A 25355-nucleotide genomic window follows, 5' to 3' on the forward strand; every position below is an offset into this window, starting at 1 on the left:
GGTTACAACCCTTGGTTAATTAATTTTCCTAAAGCCTCTTTATTAATTTTTAAGTGACATACAGTTTTCAGAAAAAGCCTCGAAAGTAAACTCTCATTGATTTTTCAATTAAATAATTTGGATTTCAAAAGAATGTTTCTATTTGACTTTTGGTGACTTATTTCTAAATTGTGTTACGCAACAAGTGAATTAGACTGTTGGACACAATTTGTGCTTTTCCCAGAAAGTATTGATTCCTATAACAAGCCATTCTAAGACCATAAGTTATAGAGAAATTCTCTCTCAATCAGAAGCTCCTATGAATTTTTCATTTGTGGGTACAGCTATCACTAGGTGACCCCGCTAAATAGACTGTTCCAAGTTTTTAGTGTATGAACCGACTTCAGGTATGCATTATCAAGTAGTCACATACCCTTAATTTTTGTAATGCAAGGCTGTGAGTGAAGAAACAGTGAAAAGAGCACAGAGGTTTGATTTTCAGTACAGAGGAAATATATCAAGTACAATCATCTGAAAGACTGGGGTTTTTTGTTTGTTTTTTTTTGTTTTTTTTTTTTTCATGGGGTAAATTCTAGAAAATTGTGCTGGTTTTGGTTACTCAGAATCTGGAGAAAGTGGAATTCCCCTTTTGGGAAATGCAACCTGTCAGACCCCAGGCCCCCACTGTCCTTCCAGGAGCTGTGACACTGGGCTCAGAATGACAAAACTCTTGATAAAAAAGTCAACTGAACTGAACTTCCTCACAAGGGCATGCACAGTGCTACGTGGGCATTAGTAACTGTTTAGGTATATAAGCTAAATTAAATACATAGCGCAGTTTCGACTACATTTTAAACTTCTGTGCCTATTGTTCTAGTTAAAAAGGCAAAGAATGATGACGTAGCTCTGAAAATGAGCACAGTCAAACACCAAGAGTTGAAAATTTAGGGCCAGGTGAATGTGGATCCATGTTCTCTTTCTTTCAAATTACTTTCCTATAATGTATTTTATTATACTGAAATGTTCTATAAATTTAAACTAGGGATGAGTGAAAGTTCAAAAGAGGAAACTTGACATCAAATATTTTAAATTTTTGTGTGCTTCTAGGTATATTTAGTTTGAAGTATTATTGGAATAGTCTGTTGTTTTAACTCTCCCTTACTTTTGAGCCTGAGGTTGGCAAAATGGCATTTTACAGTATTTGAAATGTACTGATGTGATAGTGGTTGTATGCTTAAGATCTAAGTTTGAATGAGCTGTTATGTTAAGGCATGAGATAGCTTTGTTTTATGGAAACCAGTAGTTGTTCTTCTGTTTTTTCTTACTTTATTGAAAAAGTTACCAGCAGCAACGTCAGGTTTGAAATTCAAAAGCCAGATATTATTTCTGTTTGTCAGTACCTAGACTATTCCTTTGGAATGTCACAGTTAACTTCCATAGCTCTCCTGTTACCTGAGATCTAGGGGAAAACTGAAAGCTCTGGCCAAGATTTTAGGTGGGTCAAGTTCCCATCAGTACTTTGGCTTAACAGGAATGTGTTCATGACCTTTAACTAGTCATTGAACAGTCATTGATCAAACCAGATTCACCAATCAAAGGCTAATACTCAAATGTCTGTCACCAGCTGGACTAGTTATTTGGTTTATTTTCCACAAACAACCGAAGGCTGTTGTTTCTCATTCGTTTTCTCGTGCTGTTCAGTACCTGTCATACTGAAGATGATTTGATTGGCACATTTTCTTAGTAAGCTCTCTAGGAGAGAAAGAAAAGAGGGTATAAACAGAATAAATGCCAGAGGTGGAGAAATAGAGAAACAATAATCTGTTACCAATTATTAATTATGCAAGAGGTCTGAAACTGACTTTGGTTTGTTTTCATAAAATTGCTACTAGGTTAAACCTGTATCAAATCTTACTTTTTTTCCTAGAAATCCTTCAGCTTTCCTAAGAAGAATCTTTCCTGATTTGTATCAACAATTTTTAAAACATTTTGACTGTTAAATCTGGTTATACTAATGATTGTTCTTAAATACCTGCTATGGTTTTTTAATGTTCACATTTTCTGTAACATCTCACGAAATAACATTTTAAAATTAATAAGAGATATAAAATCACAGAGGTGTGGGTTTGTTATAAGCATTTCTTCTTTTTCTGCAAATATAATACTTACATAATGTTTAATGTTGTCCATGTTCAAATGGAATACTTGTGTCAATATGAGTAAAAGCCATGTTTGCATGCCTCAGCATGTTGTGGATGAACTTCTACAGAGAAACTTAGCTCCAACAAGATTTACATTGGACTATGACAACCATCATATATAAGCATTGATGGAAATAGTTGATTAAATTGTAGAGGCACAGGTCAGAATTTATTTGCGCGTTAAGTGCAACATCTAAAATAATTTCAAGAGAAACCTGTTGCAAGAATTGTCGTGATTCAATTTTAAGAGTATTAAACTTTCAGCAAAACATCATAGTTTTACAATTGTGTCACTTTAAAATGATCAATATCAAAAGCAGCAATAATTATGATTTATTAGCAAAGCTACCATTTTATGAAATAGTTTTGTATAGAGACATGCAGTGCAAATAACTAATATTCCCATTTAAGATAATTTTCTTTGTGGTTACAAATTACAGTACAGTTCATTTAGAGTTATAAATACACAGCATGTCTAGATATCAGCCATATTTTAAGCTGGAGCTTACAGTGAATGAAAATGTAAGCTTCTATTTAGTACTGGTGTGCTATTTAAATATTATGAAAATTGTACTTTCTTGCATATATTTATTAATAGCATTTAATATATACAGATACAGAAATATTACAGTGTAAGGCAAAACTCATTACAACTCATCAAACTTTGCCTGTGCCATGTGCTTCAAATATGCTCCTTCTAGTTAATCTAACTAATTCATTATTTAAAATGCTGGAGACACAATCAAATTGAAAATGTTCGTTGTTCTTTCTGTAAGCTTTGCTTAAAATTTAAATAAAATAAATCCTGTTTTATCTTTTATATCAGTGAATATATAATTTATAATAACTTACAATGCAAAAGAATATAAGTAGTTTTGGAAGGACAAGTAAATACACTGGTCAGAATTTTTAGGATCTGACTGTGTAGAAAAGGATATATAGATAAAAAGAATAGATAAGAATACAGCAGTTAATGATTCTAATAATAAGATTTAGTAACTCATTTTGGTGATTCTTAAATAGTAGTTTTATCAAAACAAGTAAGTTGTTGCAGCATAGATTAGATATTAGACTTTTTATTGTAATTGTTCATGACTTCTGAAAAAGTATGTTTCCTCCTTTTTTTCAACTTACTCTATCATAAGATGTATAATTATTCCTCCAGGTAAGATTAGTAATCATATTGCAAACCTCATGACGCTTACTCCCAAGAGGTGTTTCTTTGCCACAAGTTAGGCAATCCTACTATCCATTACTGATTGGATAACTAATATTGGAGCAGGCCATGTATGTTTTTCAGAATAGGAGCTACAGAGCTAATTGCAGATTTTCTTCATCCGTCAAGAGTCAATTTTCTTTCATTTGCTGAGCATCACTGTTAATACATTCACTTTCACTATTCCTATGTCCTGTGAAGAACAGGTAAATAATTAATTACCAGAAGATGGAAAGGGATTTCTCTTTGCATGGATCTTGTTTTAGCTTGGTCTTCTTTAGTAAAAGTGTTAAATCTAGTGAAGGTGAACAGGTATCCTGTTTTTATTTTGATGTTTTATTTTGCTTTGTTTTGTTTCTAAATAAGCTTGCTTATTTAGGATATAAATCCAAACAGAGTTGCATAATGAAAACAATGTCATAATGACAAATGGGAATCTTATTTTCTTAGTGAGTATGTATAATTATGCAAATTATCAAATCAATAATAAGTTAAAAGTAAACCTGAAAGTAGCAACTCAGAAAAGACCCTTAAATTAACAAAAAAGGCTGCATAAATAATGTTAGGATCTCAATATGGTTTAGAGCAATTGCAAATATGATTTCACAGATGCTTACATTTTTATGTTCACATTTATTTCACAAGGTTAAATAAACTGCTATTGGCACTAGCAAAATGAAGTTCCATGAAGCTTTTCTGAAGGAGTAAAAGCTCTGCTTCTAAAAGAAAAAGAGTTTTGTGAGGAAGTTTTCTGTAGAGGCGGGAGTACATGTCCCGTTATGTGCCAATGCTAAGTGGTCTTGTGATGTGCTCAGCCTGTTTGGCCTTAATGAAAAAAGGGTTGCACCACAAGAAATATGGTCTGGCAAAAGAACTTGGAACACACAGAATAAAGGGGAATTTCTGTGTTTCCTTTTGAGTGTTTCTGTTTCTAGGCAAGGTTTTTTTTGTTCTTTTTGTAAATTAAAACCTGTAACACCCCCAAAAAACGCCCCAATTCCATGGTATCTTTAAAAATTAAATTGCTTCCATTTGTCGGTAGATGTGAAAAAATCTGGCATATATATTTATACTGTAAAAATTCTACTCTACCTACACAAGCAAAAGACAGGCCTGAAGATTTGTCTTGTTCATAATTCAGATCCTTGTTGTGTGTGATGAACCTTTTTCATTGTAGTTTCGGTTTGCCAGATGTTCAGCTGCCATTTTCCAATTAAGTAACATTGACTATGTCTTGAGGAAATGATTAATTCTTCATTTAAGGTGTTGGATGAAAGAAAATATGCAAATACTCTTAAATGTCAATTTCTTACCATACACACAGATAGCTGGATAAATACAAGCTAATGTGCATATGTGGCTGTGGGTATGAATGAAGGAGATTTAAAAAATTACAGTTTGACCTTGTGTTTAGCTGACAAAACCTACTGTTCTTACACAGACTGTGCTATATATTGTACAAGGAATAACTATGGAGTTATTTACACATTTATTGTGTTCTTTGGAGTACAAGCAAAAGACAATTTGTAGGAACTCAAAGGTACCATTTATTTTAACCATCTACAATGGATGGTAATACATACTTACAGTAAATAAAGGGGAAAAATATATAAATAGGTGTCAAATTCTCTTCCTCCAGTCTTGTTTGATTCACTGCATACTTTCTACTATAAAGCTTCCTGGCATTTTATGTTGTTCGGTGTATGCTGTGCCCTGACTGACAATCCCACCTCTCTGAACCTTTCATCATCTGAGAGATGTGTCAATCTCTTCATAATGTTATTGGCTGGACTCTTTCCAATAGCTCCATATCTGTCTTCTACCAGGCAGCCCAGAACTGACACAGCACTTCAGGAGTGGCCTCTCCAGGGCTGAGTAGAGGGGAAGGATCATCTCCCTTAGCATGCTAACAGCTTCCTCCTTATGCATCCTGGGATGCTGTTAGACTTCTTAGCCACAGGGGCGTATTCCAACTTGATGTCCAGCAGGACTCCTAGGTCCTTCTCTGTAAAGACTTATATCTATCAAAAACCTTTTTTATCTGCTTACACTTGTATATAGTTTATTGCAACACGTCACTCTCAGTCACTGTAAAACTACACAGAGTGTAAGATTTTTTTTAGTTTGCTTATTCTGCACATGTGCATGATATATATACATGTGAGTAATGTTTTGTGCTTGATGTGACAATCCTCATGCAATGAGAAATCTACAATTAGACTTTCAGCAATTGATTGACAAATACTTTTAGTGAGACTAGAAAAATACTGCTGCTTTCTAGTCTCAACAAAACTGTTTTCAGGCCTCCTTGCACTTTGAATTTTGTAACCAATTTGTGGAAGAGCTTTTTGGAAGCAAGTCTTTATTTGGTATATGCAAAAACCTAACCTGGTAATAAAACACTTTTTAGGAGATGTCTGATAGCTACTTGTGGGTTTGGATAAGTAGTGCCTATTTTTGCCCATTTGGCACTGACAAATATGCAGAGAAATGAGTAAATCGTATGTGGTTGTGGTGTAATAGGAAACACTAACATGAGGACTAGTAATGTAATTTGTCTCAAATGTATTTTCTTTTTTCTTTCCTTGGCACACTTCCCAGAAAATTATTTTCTCTTTCCAAGTTCATATCTCATTATTACCTTTAAAAAAAAAAAAAAGTTTTAATAAATTTTTTCTGTCTGCTATAGAATCATAAAATTTTTAACATTGGAAAAAACCTCTAGGGTCATGAAGTCCAACTGTTAATGTTAGCACCATCATGTGTCACCATTAAACTATGTCTGCAGGTGCCACATGCACATGTTTTTTGAATACTTATGGGGATGGTGACTCAGTCACTTCTCTGGGCAGCCCATTTCAGTGCTTAACCACCCTGTCAGTGAAGAAATTCTTCCTGATGTCCAACCTGAACCTCCTCTGGTACAATCTGACACCATTTCCTCTTGTCCTGTCACCAGTTGCCTGGCAGAAGAGGTCGACCCCCACCTGGCTACAACCTCCTTTCGGGTAGTTGCAAAGAGTGATAAGGTCACCCCTGAACCTCCTTTTCTGCAGAACAAACAACCCCAGCTCCCTCATCCACTCCATCTATGACTTGTTCTCCAGCCCCTTCACCAGCTCTGTTTCCCTTCTCTGGACATGGTCCAGCACCTTGATGTCCTTCCTGAACTGAGAGGCCCAGAACTGGACACTGCTCAGGGTGTGGCCTCACACAGAGAGACAATCACTTCCCTACTCATACTAACTACACTACTTCATACAGACGAGGATGCTCTTGGCTTTCTTGGTCACTGGGCACACTGATGGCTCATGTTCAGCCAGCTGTTGACCAGCACCCTCAGGTTCTTTTCTACTGGGCTGCTTTCCTCTTCTGACAGCCTGTAGCACTTTCAGGGAGTTATTGTGACTGAAGGAAAGGAAAGGACCCAGCACTTTGCCCTATTCAATCTCTTGCCATTGCCCTTGGCATGCTGATCCAACCTGTCCAGATCCCTCTGTAGAGCCTTCCCACACAAATTGGTTCTGTCTGCCCATGTTCCATGTCCTATCTTAACTCAGAAAGATACCCTTCAATTTTATTTCCTGACTTATAAATTTTTTCTCAGTGGATTCAGAAAATCCATGTCACAGAAATCACAGGTGTATCCCAAGTAAGCATAGCAATGCTGTTTGTCAACATGAGAATTAAATAAATAGAATGCAGTTGGGAAAAATATGAATCACAGATTCACTATATACAAATTGATTGATGCAAAAGTTGATTTGGCCAGCTGCATTAGAATATACATGTAAACAATTTCATTTGAAGTCCTGGAATAAGTGGTGCTGTTCCACACTGTATGACACCCCAGGACAATCATACTGAGCTTGACTTTAAACAGTTAATTTCCTTTCTTTTTTTGTTATCTTTGCTCCAATAAAATGTTCTAAGCTTTTAATTTGGCAGAAGGGGGTAAGAGTATCATTACAGAAAGGTCTGGGACAACATCTGCCCAATCTGGATTTTCTTCAGTGTTCTGATTCTTAACTTTTTTTATTTTTAAACAGTATTAGGAAATGAAATGATTTCTCTCTACTGTTTATATGAAGTTGAGCGCCCATATATGTTTGAAATACCACTGTCTATCTGTTTCCGAGTTTCAGTACCAAAACAGCTAAGATGCAGCAAAGTTATTTGCAGACTCTAAACATGTATAGATGCCACATGTTTGATCATCATGCTGTGGCAGTTCATTTTTGTACTCAGTTTTTGAAAAAACGAAACTTTTTTGCTGTCTGTTAATGTAGTCCTAGCATCAGTAATAACAACTGTTGTAATTGTATTAATTATACAACATATTGTTTATTTTACCTAATATATTGCAGAGATACCAATGTGATTGCTTGCCCGGATGGGAAGGAACATTTTGTGAAAAGGAATCAAATGAATGTAACTCAGAGCCTTGTAAAAACAATGGTACTTGTATGGATCTTTTCAACAGCTATCGGTAAGCATTGCATCTTCTCTGTGACTGAATGGTCATGTTCCAGCAATGACAGGTTTAGGCATCTGATTTATTTTATTTCTCAGCTTAGGAATGAAAGGTTATTACACAAATGAGCAAAAAACTTGTTTCACGGATATACTGCTTCAATTCATATTAATTTGAAGCCAGCACATATAATTAATTGTAGATAGAAAATAAGGTAAAAATTAAAAAATTAAAAAAAACCCCAACCACAAAAACCAAACCAAACCAACCAACCAACCAACCAAACCACCAAACCAAAAGAACCCCATGAATTCAAAACATTTAGAAAACAACATAGTTTGAAACTGTACTTTGTCAAAGAAAATATAGTATCTATTTCTGTCATGTTTTCCCTGTAAACACAAGAGATGCTTTAAAAGTTGTGGGAGTGGACAGTTATACAGTCTTGGATGAAGAGATTATATCATTGCTGCCACCTTGTGGTTTAAAATGACAACAAAATAGTAATTTAACTAAAATTTATAACCACGCAAGCAAAGCAGGAGGATTTTACACTAATTGTATTAATTTTACCTTAAAGCCCAATCTTTATTTCATGTAAGTTTTTATGGTTTAAATATTATTTTGTTTCAGTATTATGGGGATAAGAATTTCATAAACAATCCAGTAATAAGGTTTTGCTCTTTGCAGGTAGGTTTTGCCTATGTTATGATGTCAATATTAGAATAGTCCTTTAAATTCTTAATAGACACTGTTATGGCTGCATAAAGAGCACAGTGTAATAACCGTGCATGGTGTATAGTCTAGTTGTTGTGAAGTGATTATATTCCTGGTAATATAGACAATAATCAGAAAGAAAACTTACCCCAGTTGACAACAGACAAATGATTCTCCAAATAGCCAAAGATAAATTTAGCTATTTTAAACAATATAGATAATATTTTCTACATTATTTACATCCAGAACTTAAGTGAAATACTTTGACATGTCCTAGAACTGGCTATTCAATAACTTATTTTTGAAAAATATTTTCAGTCTGATATCAGAAAAAGAAGTGCAGTGATGTTAAGAAAATATGTTAAAGTCGTTTCTATTGCTTTCTTTTTTTTTTTCCACTTTTTAAAGTCTGTTGAGATATAAAAACCAATTATGTCAACTATTTTTATTTTTGTGGTCCTTATTTTTCTGATGCTTGTAATTTTTTGTAGTCTGCTAACAAAAGTAATGTTATAACTGCGTGTTGCTTATGCAGGCTTAGGTCTTTAATTATGGCAATGTGAATTCTTACATGTTGTAATGGACTGAGTAGGCAATTTCATAATCCTCAAGGACAATTCTAGGTATATGAATATTTTGCAACCGTGAATCTTTACCTGCCCTAATCTTTACCTTTATCTAATTGCCATTCAAAGCTGGGTCAGCTACATATGCATCAATCCAAGGACCCCCCATTTTTTATTGAGAAAAAAATGCTCCAAAAGTACTTTTTCTGCATTTGAGAAATACTGAACTGTTACAGAAAATGTTTCCAAGGAAATTGGTTTGAACTTTAAGCACCACACATATTTTTCCTCAGAGCTATTTGTCCTAGTTGACATAATGGAACAGTAAAATTAGACATATTCTTGAATCATCATATACAAGGGTCATAATAACACCAAACAAACCCAAATTCGTTAGAGATACCTGTAGCTGAAACTGTGAGTTTGAGTCCTGGCAACCACAAGGAAAATTAGTGTGGCTTAATGTATTAGTTGTATAATCAAAGTAATTTCATTTCAATCATTAGAGTTGTCATTTTGTTCATCTGTTTTGCCAACACACCCGCCCTCCCCCACACCTGGTAACGAGGATGGATTTAAGAAACACAGACACCAACTTTAAAAATAAGTGTGTAAGTTTACTATAGTTCAGTGGCTTATGAGAGGATACACTTGGCAGTGCAGCTAATAATTACTACAAAGAAAGTCTTATAGTGATGAAGAGAGAGATAGATACCAGTTACCCTAAGTAATTATCATCATCCAGACTGCACTTCAGCTGAGAAGGCCCCGATGACAGCAGAGGTCTGGAGAATCTCTTCCTGACAACTGGGAAATCCTATGCAGTGTGCCCACCCATTGGGGAAACCCATATTTGATGTCAGAGGATCCACCTTACATAGTGTTATCAAATTAGCTTACATCACTCGATTGGTGCAGAAAAACAATCTGGCTTTATTCTCCCCCTGGTTTTCTCCTTAGGCCTGGCCAGGGCCCAAGGCAAAATGAGGGAGTCAGTTTGGACTGACTGTTATCAAATGCACGGTGGCCTTGACTAGTCTCTAAATACAGAATTATGGCTACTTTGATATCTCAAATATGAACCAGCTGTGACCATGTAGGGCCTACTGCTCCCGCAACTTTGGCTGAAAAGAAAGGAATATTTATAACACACACAAACCTTACTAATTATTGATAATATGCTGTGCTAACCAGCATAAATGTATATTCTTAAAGCATTACTAAGAATTATATAGCATTTTCATTAATAAGCAGATATATGGCTAAATGCAGCACTAGGCTAAATAAAATATTAGGTCGGAGAGTTCATCTTATAGTCAGCTTTGGCTCAGTCCTTCAGGCCCCAACATTATAGCTGTCCTAGTTTATACTCACAGATGCTAAAAGACATTCTACTTTTTTTTTATAATTTCTCTTAATTTAAAAAATATGTTGGTTTCTATTACCTTTAGTAACACTTTTCTGTTGAAAGCTACATCAACAAGACAAAGTGTTTGTCTTATGGTAGCTAAGCAGTGGCAGTAAATACAACTTGACCCTGAGGATATCCAGCCTTATCTCTAAAATTAAGCATAGTCTTTAAAACAGGATAACTGGATTCTAACTACCTAATAGAAAAGATCATTTGCATTCCTGAGCTGTGCCTAGGCATCTTTTTGGACAAGCACTAGTTGGTCTGGACCAAATTCAGGCCAGCAACTGCTCTGAGAATGCAACAGTGATAGACAATGCAGTTTCCTTGCCTGTGGCCGTATTCTGGCACTGTTTATTTGTCTGCTGTAAGTTTAGCTGCTGGCAGCAATGTTCAGGATTTTCTGGATTTCTTTGAAGTTGGTCACGCTACGACCTGTATTTGATATTCCTTCCAGTTTAATGTAAAGGATAGATAACAGAGATTTCATTTATGCTTTGATAATCCTCATTAGTTTACTTTCTCTTAAGTGTTTGCAAATCCAGCTGAAAATATCAGTTCTTTAAAAACTAAATAATTTATTGTGCAACAAATATATTTTTGTATAGGAAAAAGTGTGAATATAAGACAAAATGAAATATTTCCATACCAAATTCAAATCTGTAATAAGAAAATAATAACGTAAACCGTAATTACTAATTTAAAATTTAACTTTTAAGTTCAATTTTTTATCTGAGGCTATTCTTTGTTGAACCTTGATATGAAAACTAGCTGCCAAAACTGAAGAATAAACAATTATGCCAGAAAAGAGTGCTTTTCTTTATGGATTCCATCATAGAAAAATAAATCACATTCTAACAGGAAGAAAAAATTAAACCTTCTCAAGTGCATATTTTTATTTTAAAAAATCAGGTAAGAAAGATACTGATTCAATAGTTAAGCTTGAATTGTTAAATGTGAAGACTTTGATACATAGCTTCCATTTCATCTGAGTTATGTTCAGCTGGTAAAATAAGAAATACCTTTTACTTCCTTCTTTTCAGTTTGGCACATGGCACAGCAAAGATATTAATTTAGAATAGTGTAATGGATGTATTTCTAGTACCCTATGAATCTCACCCTAATTCTCAAAATAGCATGATCTCTCAAATTATGTCTCTGAACACAGACAGATGCATCTACTTCCACATGAATTCCCTATTTCTTCTCTATTGTATCAGCTCTCCTGATACTTCTGAGGTTTAGCCCTAATAGCATCAAACCCTAATTAAAGCCCCTGTGACTCCTCTGCTGTTAACAACTTAGAGGAAAACTTTAAGTGAAAATCTCTTCATCTCTTCTTGCAAAATAATAGGCAAAAAACTTTATGGATGAACCAGAGTTTCTAATGATGTAGAATAGTTTGGAACTTGGTTGTAATCATTATGACATTAAAACTTGGAGAATTAAACGTCTTTCCAAAGAACTCAATTCTTTCTGTATATTCACATTGAATCCCACAGATTCATACTATTTACCATTTTGTAAGTATCTGTTGTTGAGGGGTTTATAAAGAACAAAAATGGTGTCTTGTTGCTGCTTTTCTTGTTATAGCATAGCAATGGACTTCTCCCTACTAAACAGGAAATTAGACCTACCTCACTATATTTTCTGACACCATCTATGCATCTTATATTTTTTATAACAGTTTTAATGTTTGTTTCAGTTGAGTACAGGAAAGGCTATCCTTTTTCAGCAGTTGAATCCATCCACTAAGACACCACTTTATAATCTCTGTGGAAACTGAAGTCCAGTTCTTCAGTGAGAGAAGCAGGCATCACAGTGGCCCGTCTTCGTTTTGCCCTGTCTTTCCTCTCTTCATTTATCACCAGTGTTTTATGCTTCCTTCCCTTCTCCAAAAGAAAAATTCTATCTTATCTGGCCTTGGCATCTTACTTTTGCAATCAAGACCCCTTCCTACCTGGGTTGTTTTTTTCATTTGTTTTGCTTTGGAGATGAACATTTTTCCTGCCTGCTCCCTCTTATCCTTTAGATTTTAGTTCTGGCACATGTTTTCTACACCCTATTTTGCACCTATATCAAGGTCTGCATTGTATAAGTATCATAAACCTGTGTTACAAAATGTTGTGAGTGATGGTATAGTATTACAAAATATTTACTCATATTCTCCAGTGATGCCATTTTAGAGTGCATATGTCTGGAACAAACATTAGGTAGAGTTCCTTTAGCTTGCTTCTAGGCTCCCTTTTTTGGCTACATGTGATACAGATCTTGGTCTTGTTTCAAATTATGACTGGATCACACATAGGTAGTAAAAAAATTATAGATAGTTTTGTAGTGTTATTTGTATGCCTCTAACTCTAGGAGCTAGTTTTTTCTTTTCAGAAGCGGCCCTGGTGCTGAAATATCTTCCCACTAAGTTCTGCGAGGATGAAAGCTGGTAAACCACAATGTCACCTTAAAGTTTGAAGCTCAAGTTCCTTAAGCACTTCTGAGAAATTACTGATAATGTTCAAATATGTTGTCTGTATTTAAATGCTCTTCATTTAAACTCTTTTGTTGTTTATCCTGTCCTGTAAGAGGCCATGATTTTCCTACCTCCCTTTAAACTCCACCTGAAATAGTGAATTGTGTTGGTAGAGGAGAGTATTTTGAGCAATTTCAGAACTCATCTCAAACTGCACTAATGCACTTAGTAATGCTTCTTGAATTAGTAACCATGCCATGATCATCTTTCTTTGTCTTAATTTAGATAATAATTTATGTCAGCTGACAATTTGGATAACTGTACTGTCAGCCAGAGTTAGACTTATCCTGACTCCCTCTTGTTACTTTCACAGTACATTTCCAAATGTCTTGTCCTGTTGCTTCCCTCTTTGCTTCATAGCATCTGAAACCACATCTTCTTTTCAGAATAAAAAAAATAATTTTTCATCAGTGTAACTGTCCTCTACCTGTGCTAAGTTCTTAAAAAAAGACTAGTCTTACGTCATTAGATGTATTCAGTGTCGTGCATAACACGAACTTTAATTATAATAGTGTTACAGAAAAACACTTATTTTTCCCCCTTCCAGAGATGATTTATTTGGAAAAGGGAAATCAAAACCAGCCTCTGCATTTTCTCAGAAATATGCAAGAATTGTTCTGTGCCAAGTTGTAGAAGCAGATGATTTCTATGTTAAAGATGTGTGAACATCTGAAAGATCTATAAGTAAAAGAATGCCTATTTACATAGTATATTTTAAAGATATGCTTATTTCTAAATGAATGAGTTTTAAACTGTCATGGAATTCAAAGGTAAATTGTGATATGATTGTAATTTGAACACTGTGTTCAGTTTGCCTTCTGTTTTTACTGGCATTCCTTTTAACTACTGTTATACTCTTCCTTATTTTTTCTCCCCCAGAAGCAATAAACAGCTTTTCCCACAGATGGGGATCACCTTGGTATTTAATGGTCCCAGATGCCAAATGCTGAAACATTTTCTTGCAAGCAGCAACTGGCTTCTTATCTGGCATTTCTTCAGGGTTCTTTGGCCAACTCTTTCTCTCCTGCTGTAGAGACTTTTCTCAAAACATTTGTCTGTTGCACTTTTGGTTTATCTTTCTTTTGGAATTGTAGGGTTTCTCTTCATCCTAGTGCCAAGTTAGGTACACACCTCTTGCTCAAAACCATCTTTAAAAGATTTATATAGACAGTCAGGAGATTTACAAATTAATCACCGAAAGAAATTTGTGAAAGTATAAACAAGTGTTTCCTCCAAAGATAACAAGTGGTTTATAGTTCATCTCTGGTAACAACAACTGGAAATGTGTAGTGTGCTTGTTGTACTGCAGTGTACGAAATGTGCTTTAGGATTTCCATTGCCTTAAGCAAACAAGAAAATATTGCTGTGCCATCTCAGCAGCATCTACTAAAGAGTCACTGACATTTTGCACCCCTTAGGGCATCTTTTGGCCATAATTCAATAGTCTTCTCAAAGGACAAGGTAATTTTTATTCAAATTCCCAATGAAACGTTAAAATTTAAAACAACACACAGTAAGTACCTGAAAAATACTCCACCACCCCCCCAAGCCCCCACCCCCCAAAAAAAAAAAAAAACCAGTTCATCAATTTTTTCTTCCCAAACGGTAGCATTGTTCCCTATAGTATATTTAATCACTAGGTAATGTATTTTAAATAAATTTTTGTAATGACTTCTGTTTACAAACACCCAAAGAGATGTGAAATGAACTCACAGGTTAAACAGAAGGAAGGAGTGCAAATCAGTTTCTAAAATAATAATAAGGTACCTGACGCGTAGCTTTGTCAGTGTATGAAATGTAAAATAAGTTATCCAAATTCAACATTGTTCTAGTGCAGTTAAACCCTTTCAATGCAAATAATGTACAAATATGTGAGCACAGCTAACATATTAAGCAGTTTGCAGAGCATTTTCTGTGCTCTGGCTTGAGATATGCTTAGTTTTCTGGGAACTCCTTCTGGGGTTATCAGAGGACTTCTGGGAACTCTTTGAGGAGCTCCAGGGTGCCTGGTGCTCTCAGGAAGGGTTAGCTACGGAGGGCTCTGACTGCTAACCAGCTGTAGCAGTTTTGCACAAGCTTTGTTACTACCTTTTCTTAATTGATAGAGACTTAGAGCTTTCTGTTTCCAAATGACTCCTCATTAAGAACAATAACATCCTTTCAGGAAATGCTAGAAAGAGTGTTTGTAACTACCAAGCCCAGAGCACAGCCAACAGAGTAGAAGGGGGGCAGAAATTCCACTGAGAACACTGCTTACTTAGATAATGAGGTTCTACAGGCACTATCCCTGACTGTCTACAACACATTAGAGACCTCAAACCAGGCTGAGCTCCTCAGGGAGAATGCAGTTCTGCAGGCCTGGGGCTGCAAAGGTGTCCAGGGTCTCTTGCTGAGGCCAGAGGACACAGTGTCCTTTCCTGAAGGAAGTACTTGTGTGCTGGAGGAGGATCCATGCTGCCAAGTAAACGAGGTACAGGAGGCAGTGAGCAGACTGTGCAGATGAGATAAGAACACCATGTTCTCCAAGACCCTACAGATACAAGAACTTAAGTGAAGGCAGACCAGGCAGTGTCTGTGCATAGGAGGTTTGGAAATGGAGACTCTAGTTGTGATAAAGGCTAGAAGCCTGTAACATTCACAACAGGATGATGGCTCCTGACCTATCTGCAACTCTACCACTAAAGAGTAGGTTCAGTGACCTGGTAGCAGAGAAGGAACTAGCAGATCTGTCCAGTGAAGGATCTGAATCAGCTAAATCTGAGTCATGAGGCAACACCAGAAGGAAGGATGAGTGACAGCAAACACTGGGAGACTCTCTGCTGCAGGCTGCTGATGGGAGGTACCATGAATCTTGAGAGATTGTGTAGTCTCTAAAAGGTCTTGGTGAAGAGAAGAGGTTCCTAAGGATTGGAGAAGGACAGAAAATATAAATATGCTAGAGAATGGAATGGGAAAAGGCAGAAAAAAAGAAGGCTAGAAATGAAAAATGTCACTGCTACTTTCAAGAAAGGCAAGAAGGAAAATCTGTGAGACTGTGAACTGGTCAGCCTCATCCTGGTCCTGGGAAGGTGATGATGCAAACAACCCTTGAAACTGTTTCCACACACATGATGGAAAAGAAGGTGATTGGGAACATGGTTTCACAAGGGGAAAGCATTCCTAGTGATAGCATTCAATATATGACTGACTTGACAGATAATGGGAAAGCTTTGGATGCTGTTTCTCTTAACCTTAGCAAGATTTTAGATACTATCTACCATAACCTCCTCACAGACAAAACTTGCTGATTTACTGGACACAAAGACCATCTTTGACATAATTCATCCCTTCATCATGTTATGTAGTAATGATAATAAAACTGAAATTCAGTGGCTTAATTCTGTAGCTACAGTTCTAGGCAATAATAAAAATGCTACCACCACAAAGTATTTTTGGGCAGGGTGTGATTGACTATGGTGTGTGTGTGGCGTGGTGAGAATTAAAACTAAAGTGAATAGAAATAAGATAGGTAATGCACAACAATTTTTTTCCTTGAAAAAGAGAAAACTTTGAAAAGGTTTCATATCCTAATATGATGTTTCTGCTGCAGATGATTCATAATAGAGTCCTTCCTGCTTTTTCTTTTGCCCTTCATTTAACTGTTCCCTAAAAGAATGTTCGCTTTTTTAATTTGTGAAACCTCCATAAAATAGAAATTTTAAACAAACAAACAAAGAATGGTGCTGACACTTTAAAAATTACTCATTAGAAATGAATGGGAAAACCATCTGTCATTGTTAGCTACAGATTAGATATTTCATGCATCAGCAGTGTCTAATACATGCACAAAAGAAAAAAATTTAGAAAGGATTATGGTCATTGCTGCTGACATTATTTCCTTTTGAACCATGGAGAAACAGTAATAAACAGTTCCACAAAAAAGGGTAGGATGTAGATCCCATTCTCATTATTATAAAAACTGTACTTTTTCTTCTAATTTGAAAGGTCATTAGTAAAACTTCTTGGAAGTTAGTTTCACTTCTTGGAAGAGATTTCATTGGTTTCATAGGTATTGTTCCTTTACCTATGTTCTTATAGCAATTCTAAAGTGGTAAAGAGTCAAAATTTTTGTAAATTTATTCTGTCGGTTTTAATGCCACAATTAGCTGTTACCTTCATTTATCTTGTATTGAAAAGATTTCACAAAGTAAGGTTTCATCTTCAATTATGAGGCTTTTTTTTTTTTTTTTTGGAGTAGGAAAAAATTTGCAGAGCACAACAGTCACAATTTCCCTTTAAAAAAATAGAGAACGGGCTAACAACTACAAAATTGGGTTTGGAGAAAAACATTATTGTATATTTATAAAAATATATTTGGAAAAGTATGACCTATTCAGCTAAAACAGTTGCATCTTTGAAATAATTTATTTATATGACATTACATTATGAAGTATAAATGTATGCATGTACAAACTACGTTAAATGGTTCTAGTATAAGTAAACTATACACAACACATTTAGAAAATCAGCATTGGCTTCCCCACCACTAATTTCTCTGAGTAACTGAATCCTAGTTAATAGTCTTTTGGGGTTTGTTTGGGATTTAAACTATTGTGCGCTTTTAGATCAATAGAAGTATTAAAGGAACGTTTATTTAGACTGCAATTACAGATAGTACACTCTTAGAGGTCCCTGTATAAGACAGTACTCACTTTTCAGCTATAGTAAGCAGATAAATGCAGGATCATCGTATTTTCTTCTGCAAAATGCTAGTTTGGATGTATGAAAAAATAAAATCTATCAGAGTTAAAAAAGAGAGTCTTTATCTTTGAAGGTCATGAATAAAGGAAAGGGCCCACAAATATAAATGTCACATCTCTCTATGAGCATCCGTAAGTATTGTTATGGATGTCTCTTGGGCTTGTTCATTCACTGTCTGGAAGGGGCAGTCATAAAATTTTCATAGTTTTGCTTTATTGAAATATCTCAGTCAGGCACCCATAGAAGAAAGTTGGATTGCTTATATTACAGTAGGTATCAAAGGTAGATTAAGACATAATTGACTCTTGAAGACCAACCGAAAATAATTTTTGTTGCTTGCTTTTATAGCTTATATCAGAGCAATAATCTTTACAAGGACAAAGCTATTTTTAGAAATGCTGGCTGCCAGGACATGACAAGACAGATTTTGTTTTGTAACAGAATGTCTAGTAGGGAAATAGCTAGCTTGTGTGTGACTGCAGTATTTGAGCAGTGCAAATATATTTTTTGTTTGTTTTTAATATCGAGAAATACTGTCTGACTTAAAAATGCTTATTTTGTTCTTTTCTTATTTATATACTTGGAAATTGTAAAACTCCTTGAGAAAATTTTTCAAGGGTTTACTAAAATAATTCTTCTCAGGCAAACCTCAGCCAGGCCTGTGTTAGGTGGTCTTTGGGTAAATTTAGTCATGGAGGATGAAATGTTGCTGTGTCAGTTGTTTGTTTGAAGTTAGGTGAATGGTAAGAGATTATTTGGCACATCAGCAAAGGTCAGTTTGCACAATTTTTTTTCCTTTCTTTCTGTTATTTTAATAACAAATTGAGAACAGAGGCATTCCTGCTTATTAATCTATTTCTAAAGTATTTTCTAGACTACCAGTATTAATTATGACACTCTCTAGCTTTTTCAAATGTTTTATTTCATATAGGCTCCTTTGAAAATCTGAGTTTATAATGTTGAAATTGGCATTGGGAGAGTTGTTCTCATACTAAGTGATCAACCAGATAAGCTTTAATGTGCAATTGACTACTTCTGAAATTTGAAAATTCTTCAGTAGAGCTCTTAAAATATATAAACATTGATAGTATATGGTTACCTAATTGGTTCTAGGCATAAAGTATTCAATGTGTTCTATGTTTGGAATGAAAAAAAAAAAAATTGTTCAAATATCAAATTCATGCTTTTTTACACCACTGCTTCCATTCCTGGATCTGATAGTGCTTCTTCTGTGCTAAACTTCCTTGGAGCTTGAGTAGACCCAAGGTAAAGATCAGTTCAATTCTGACAGTAACTAAAAAATTAGCCATTGAACATTGCGGGGGGTGGGGGGGAAGCTAATGAAGACATCTTGCTTAAATGATAAAAGTGTTTGCGGAGTTCAGAAATAGCCTGACACATGAGGGAGAGAAATATTTCTTTGTCTCATCCATTCAAATCATTATGCAGAGGTCATTTGTACAGACTTCTGAACTGGTGTGCATTACATTCAATTGTTTTTCATGTCAAATTTTCTAAATGTCAAGGTAATCTATCTTCAGAGTTAGGTTTGTATTGTTCACACTTCATAAAATTTCAGAGTTGCAGCATGTTATCTACAGCTTCACGTTGCTGTGCTAATTATTGTTAATAAAGATTAGCAATTTTAATAACTTTTGCTTGATCTTTTTTTGTTGCCTGTGGTGGAAGAAACAGACCAGAAAAGATCTCCTTCACTCTCCCAGAGCAAAAGTACCTTCTGCTGTTAGCATTCTACCAAAGAGTTCATTTTTCTTTTCTTTAATCAGTGCCATCTCTGTACACAAGGAAAATAACTTTGAGGTCAATTGACAGAACTACTGTTGCATTGCTAAACTTTCCAAATTTAACAAATGTCTCTCCTGGAGGGGCTGTTACCTGCATTCAGGTAATAGCTTCTAGTTTTTCAGTGTAGCATTCCTCTTCCTTTCAGATTTATCAGGTCAAAGAGGACTTGTCTCAAAATCAGTTTACTAAGTCACTGTAAGAGTTTTATTAACTGTAGCTCTCAGAAAACATCAGAGTAATACAAAGTGAGAGAAGGCATTGAGCTAATTTCCATATCAGCTAGGCCCTTTACACTGCAATCTAGCACAGTGGAAGAGATTTCCAAGGAGGAGGATACCAGTTTCCTTAGGTGCTGTAATAAACCCAGTACCACCACAGTTGGTGACCAGCATTAAATTAAGAGGGAGGAACACAAGCAAACAGGCAGCTAGGGAGATGGAAGTCTTTTATTCAGAATCCTTGAAAGATGGTGAGTCATCCAGATAGCTGATTTATTCAACATCTGAGACTAACAGATTAACTTTATGTAACTCTTGGAGGCCACATGACAACTGATTCCCTCTGATTCTTGAAAGAATGAAATAATACTTCTTTTTTCTCTACTAAAGTGAATCAGTACCATCCAAGAAACTGGAAGCAGATTATTTACTTACTGTTCATTGTCAAATTCATTTACCGATGGTCTGCTGCCACAACTTAAGGGTTTTCTCCTTGACAAGTCTTGGAGAAGTGTTGCTTGCCTGTTAAAAAGGATACAAATTGTGTATTCACTGTCTGATTGTTCGGTGAAGTCTTGAGTTACCTTGTATTATTGTATTGATTATTGTTCCAGTGAGAGATGAAGGACATATAGGCAAGAAATGCAACTCTTGATGTTAGAGACAAGAGATGGCAAGATGAAAAGGAACGTATATCCTTTTCCCTTTGCATTTTGTCAGGACCAAAAGGAAGTTTAAAGGGGGTTTAGTTAATGGAGATTGCTACTCAAAAGAACAGCTTCACATACCAAAATGCGGAGACATTCTATAAGGAGGTCTGCAGTAATTCAAGAAATTAATGATGCTACTCAGAAAATAATTTTACATAATAAACACAAATGTAGACATATTGTTCTTACTCTTCCCTCTGTGTTGTGTGTTAACTTGCTAATCTGCATTCCAAAATTTTCTCATGACTCTGATAGCCTTTCTATATAACTTTGGCAGTTTGGGAGAGAGTATTTTTAAATATTTTTATGCTTTGTTTTACAAATCTTGAACATAGTAAGTAGCTTTTCCTAGTACCCTAGATAATAACCAAAACAGGAAAGACAAAAGCAAAAAAATACTTCCAAAACACAGGAGTAGCTTTTTTAATTAATTTCTGCTGCATCTAAAATAGGAATTTCAGTACACAAGACTGATGGCAAGAAACTTTAACAATTGTTTTCTATGTGGTCATGGTCTATGAACAAGACTGTTGATACCAAACCATATTGTGTTGTCTGATCCCAAGCCATATGGCCTGAGAGATCTTGCCATAGGACGGTAATAATGCTCAGCTTTACTTACTTTGTTGTCTTCCTTAATTAAAAGTATTCCAAGTATTCAGTATTTATGCTTTTAAAGCACAAATTCCTTCTAATAAGACATTTTTACTGGTGATTTTTAATCATTTGAATGTTTACCAGCTGAAACAGAAAACAATGTAATTTCATCTGGCTTTGTAAGATTGGATAATTTGCTGTGTTATCCTTCTTGAGATAAATAAGAAAATAGTTTGATTGGAAAAAGAACTGAGTGTGTACTTCATCTCTTTGGTTCAGTAGTGTGAAAGTTGCATCCAGCCTAGCATAAGATGTATCTTGTATTCTGATTCAGGAAAATGGAAAAACAAAAACAACTGCATTAAAAAAAAATTGGAAATTGGAAATCGAGAGTTGAAATACACTTTGTAGGATGTAAAATTCTGTTTCCTAAAACAGAAATGTGTGCACTGCAGCTGAAGCAGAGCTTAAAAGTAAAAGCTGAAATATAGCTTGCTCTGTCATTGAGCTGAATTACCTTGTGGTTGTGTGAACTCATTACTTCAAACAGAGAATTAAGGAAGAAACATATGGAAAACAAACAAATGGCGTTTTTTAATTTTTTTTTAAATTGGTATATCCCGTTACTGAAGACACAGAATATTAGGAATAAATTTAAGTTACTTTTACCAAAAGGAAGAATATGAGCAAAGGATAATGGGAGGAAAATATACAGAATAAAGAAAATATATACTAAAACTGAGGAAAAAAACAATTAATAAAAGGCTGAAGCAATTAAACTGGGAAGGAATGAAAACTACAAAAGCCCTCTGAAGTTTTCCTGTTTGCATCACACATGCAACAGGTACACCTAGACACTATTATAGTAGCAGAAACTTAATATTTTTCTCTTTCTTTCCAGTAATGTACTTCCCAAATATTTTTTCTCTAGTTTGGGGTCAATATTCACTTACATTTTCAACTTCAAGAACAAACCAAGAAGGTTCACCATATTATATACGTAGATTTTATTGATTTGTATTGTACTTCATGTTTTCTATATAAAAGGGTTAATCCTTCTGATTTCTCATTCAGAAATGTATTATTAATCATCGTACTCCTATATGTATTTTGCATTCCATGATGCAAACTTCTTAGACACTTAAAATAATTAGGCACACGATAAAGAGTTCATCTGTGCATGCCTGTCATTACCTGGTACCATTCCCCAAGTACTTTATCTATGTTTTCTTAGCCACCACTTTGGATTAACTTGAAGACTGCAGGTGGTGTATATACTTCCCATAAGCCAGTATCTACATCTCAGTTAAATTAAAAAATGGTAGGTGTATGTATGACAAAGGTAATAATTTTGTTTTCCTAATTTCAGATCCCCATCCTTATTCTAACAACCAACAAAAGCAGATGGACTTTCTTTCATAATTTAATTCATAAATTGATATTCACCTATCAATTTACTCTGTCATACATAAATTACTCTTTGTTCACTTACTGATTAATCCTTTGGATTAGAGGTGAGAGGGGAAGAAGAGATATTTCTTCCTGTGTGGCCACTATCTTGCCCTACACAGTTCGGAAACTTATTTATCATGGCAGAAACTCATTTATCATGGCAGAAACGAGTGTGTTGAGGCATCAAAACCACTGGATAATGGATGAACTTCTTAGCTATCTCTTCCTTTGTTTAATCTTTTTATGCCCTGAACTTCATGACTGAAATCGTTGCCTAAAATTCGGCTCTTAAAGAAACCTCTGAGACTCAGTTTGTGAGTTTATGGAGGCAGACATTCTTTCACTACAGCGCATTGGATGCGCTGGGAATCAGTTTGCCAAAGAGCATATTAAGGTATCTTAGCTAAAGCTTATATGTTCGCATTACATGATTATTCATTTTTGTTTCCCACAATCCTGTTACATATTCATGGTATTTCCCAATGCTAACTAGCACATATACATACCCTTATAAGGTCTCTGAGGGGCTTTACCAAGGATCTCTGGTGGTCATTTCTGTTTGGAGCCTCTGTTTGTTTGGAACTCAAAGTTCTAAGTGATCACTTTATGAACCCTTCTAGGACAATGAAACTGGTTATACAACAACTCCCCATTGCTTCCTTGGCTGCTTCTGTAACTTTATTTATTTATTTATTGTTTATTTACTTTGCTTGGCTGGTTTCTTTAAATTGCTTGGTTTAGCTATACAGTAATTTTCTATGGTATATTTTTTTTGCAAATACTACTAGTTCTGTTACATCTCTAAACCCTGATATCAAAACCAAACCAAGCTGTTGTTTATTTCACTGCTAATGAAACTTCCTATTGACAGATTGACAGCCCAAGGAACTGAATTTCCTTATTGACTAGCCAAAGCTGCAGTGGTTTAATAGCCCTTTCTTGCTCCAAATTGAGCAGATGAGAGGATAGTTCAGTCTCTGTGTTCAGATCAACAAATGAATTTACAAAATTTGGTGATGACTCTTATAGTAATTGTAACAATGAAGGATGATATTGTAATCCTTACATCATTTAGGTTGGAAAGGACCTATATGTCCATCAAGCCACAGAATCACAGAATCATAGAATATGCTGAGTTGGAAGGGACCCACAAGGATCATACAAGTCCAACCTTTAGCCCTGCACAGGACCATCTCCAAGAATGAGCAAGAGAGTGCTCCAAACACTTCTTGAGCTCTGTCAGGCTTGGTGCTTTGACCACTTCCCAGGGGAGCCTGTTCCAGTGCCCAGCAATGTTCTGGATGAAGAACTTAAATCTCCACTGACACAATTTCAGGACATTCCCTTGGGTCACCAGAGAGAAGAAATCAGTGCCTGCCCCTCCTCTTCCCCTCACAAGGAAGTTGTAGACCAGTGAGGTTTCCTCTCAGTCTCCTCTTCTCCAGACTGAACACACCAAGTGACCTCAGCCACTTCTCATACTGCTTCCCCTCAAGGCCCTTCACCATCTTCATTGCCCTCCTTTGGACACTCTCTAATAACTGAATCTTTCTTATATTGTGATGCCTAAAACTGCACACAATATTCAATGTGAGGCCACCTCAGTGTAGAGCAGAGCGGGACAATGCCCTCCCTCGACCGGCTGGTGATGCTTTGCCTGATGCCCCCCAGGACATGGTTGGCCCTCCTGGCTGCCAGGGCACTGCTGACTCATATTCAACTTACCATCAACCAGAACCCCAGGTCCCTTTCTGTGTCACTGCTTTCCAGCATCTTGTTCCTAATCTGTAAAAACATCCAGGGTTGTTCCATCCCAGATGCAGAATCCATCACTTTCCCTTTAGAACTTCCTATGGTTGGTGATTGCCCAGTCCTCTAATTTTTTGAGGTCTCTCTGCAGGGCCCTCCTGCTTTCAAGGGAGTCAATAGCTCCTCCCAGTTTAGTATCATCTGCAACCTTGCATTGTATCCCTTCCAGTCCTGCATCCAAGTCATTTATGAAGAGGTTGAAGAGCGCAGGGTCTAAGATGGAGCCTTGAGGAACCCCACTAGTGAGAAGTCAGAAGTCTAATGTTACCCCATTCACTATTTCCCTCTGCGCTCGACCCATGAGCCAATTGCTCACCTACAACATGATGTGTTTATCCAGCTGTGTGCTGGACATTTTGTCCAGAAAGATCCTGTGAGAGACATTATTGAAAGCTTTACTGAAATCCGAAAAGATTACATCAACTGGCTTCCTTTGATCAAGTAGGAGTTACCTTGTCATCAAAAGAAATCAGGTTTGATAAGCAGGACTTTCTTCCTTTCCTGCTGTCTGTGACCAATGACTGTGTTGTCTTTCAGGTGTTTTTCAATACTTCCAGAATAATCTTTTCCATAACTTTACCAGGCAGTGAGACTGACAGGCCTGTAGTTTCTGATGTGCTGCTTCTTGCCCTTCTTCAACAATGTTCACCAACTTCCAGTCAGTTGGAATCTCACCAAAATGAACTGTAATAACAATGGATGTCGTAGTATTCCTCAAAAGCAAAGCTGAAAGGCTCATACCTGACCTCCTGACATGCCACATTAATGGACTTTACCTACACTACAGTGAAATACATATATTTTTAATTAAGAGTTAATTAAGATTTTAATTTTAACTTAAGAGTTATAGCTTAATAACTTAGGAGTTTCTCAGGCAACAAGACATGCCATTCCTAAAAATAAATTATAGTCCCCTACACTGGGATGCTGCA

At 35.8% G+C, this 25355-nt stretch overlaps 1 protein-coding gene across 1 annotated transcript in view; it reads left to right on the forward strand.

Moving 5' to 3' along the window:
* LOC126640159 (protein eyes shut homolog) overlaps nt 1–25355 on the forward strand; it is a 673551-nt gene that overhangs the window by 180975 nt on the left and 467221 nt on the right. The window contains exon 12 of the mRNA XM_050315721.1: nt 7764–7885. Coding sequence (XP_050171678.1) covers nt 7764–7885 — 122 coding nt within the window. The remainder of the gene's footprint in view (nt 1–7763; nt 7886–25355) is intronic.

This window comes from Myiozetetes cayanensis, unplaced genomic scaffold, assembly GCF_022539395.1.
Source record: "Myiozetetes cayanensis isolate MyiCay16 unplaced genomic scaffold, myiCay2020 scf2-11, whole genome shotgun sequence".
NCBI lineage: Eukaryota > Metazoa > Chordata > Aves > Passeriformes > Tyrannidae > Myiozetetes > Myiozetetes cayanensis.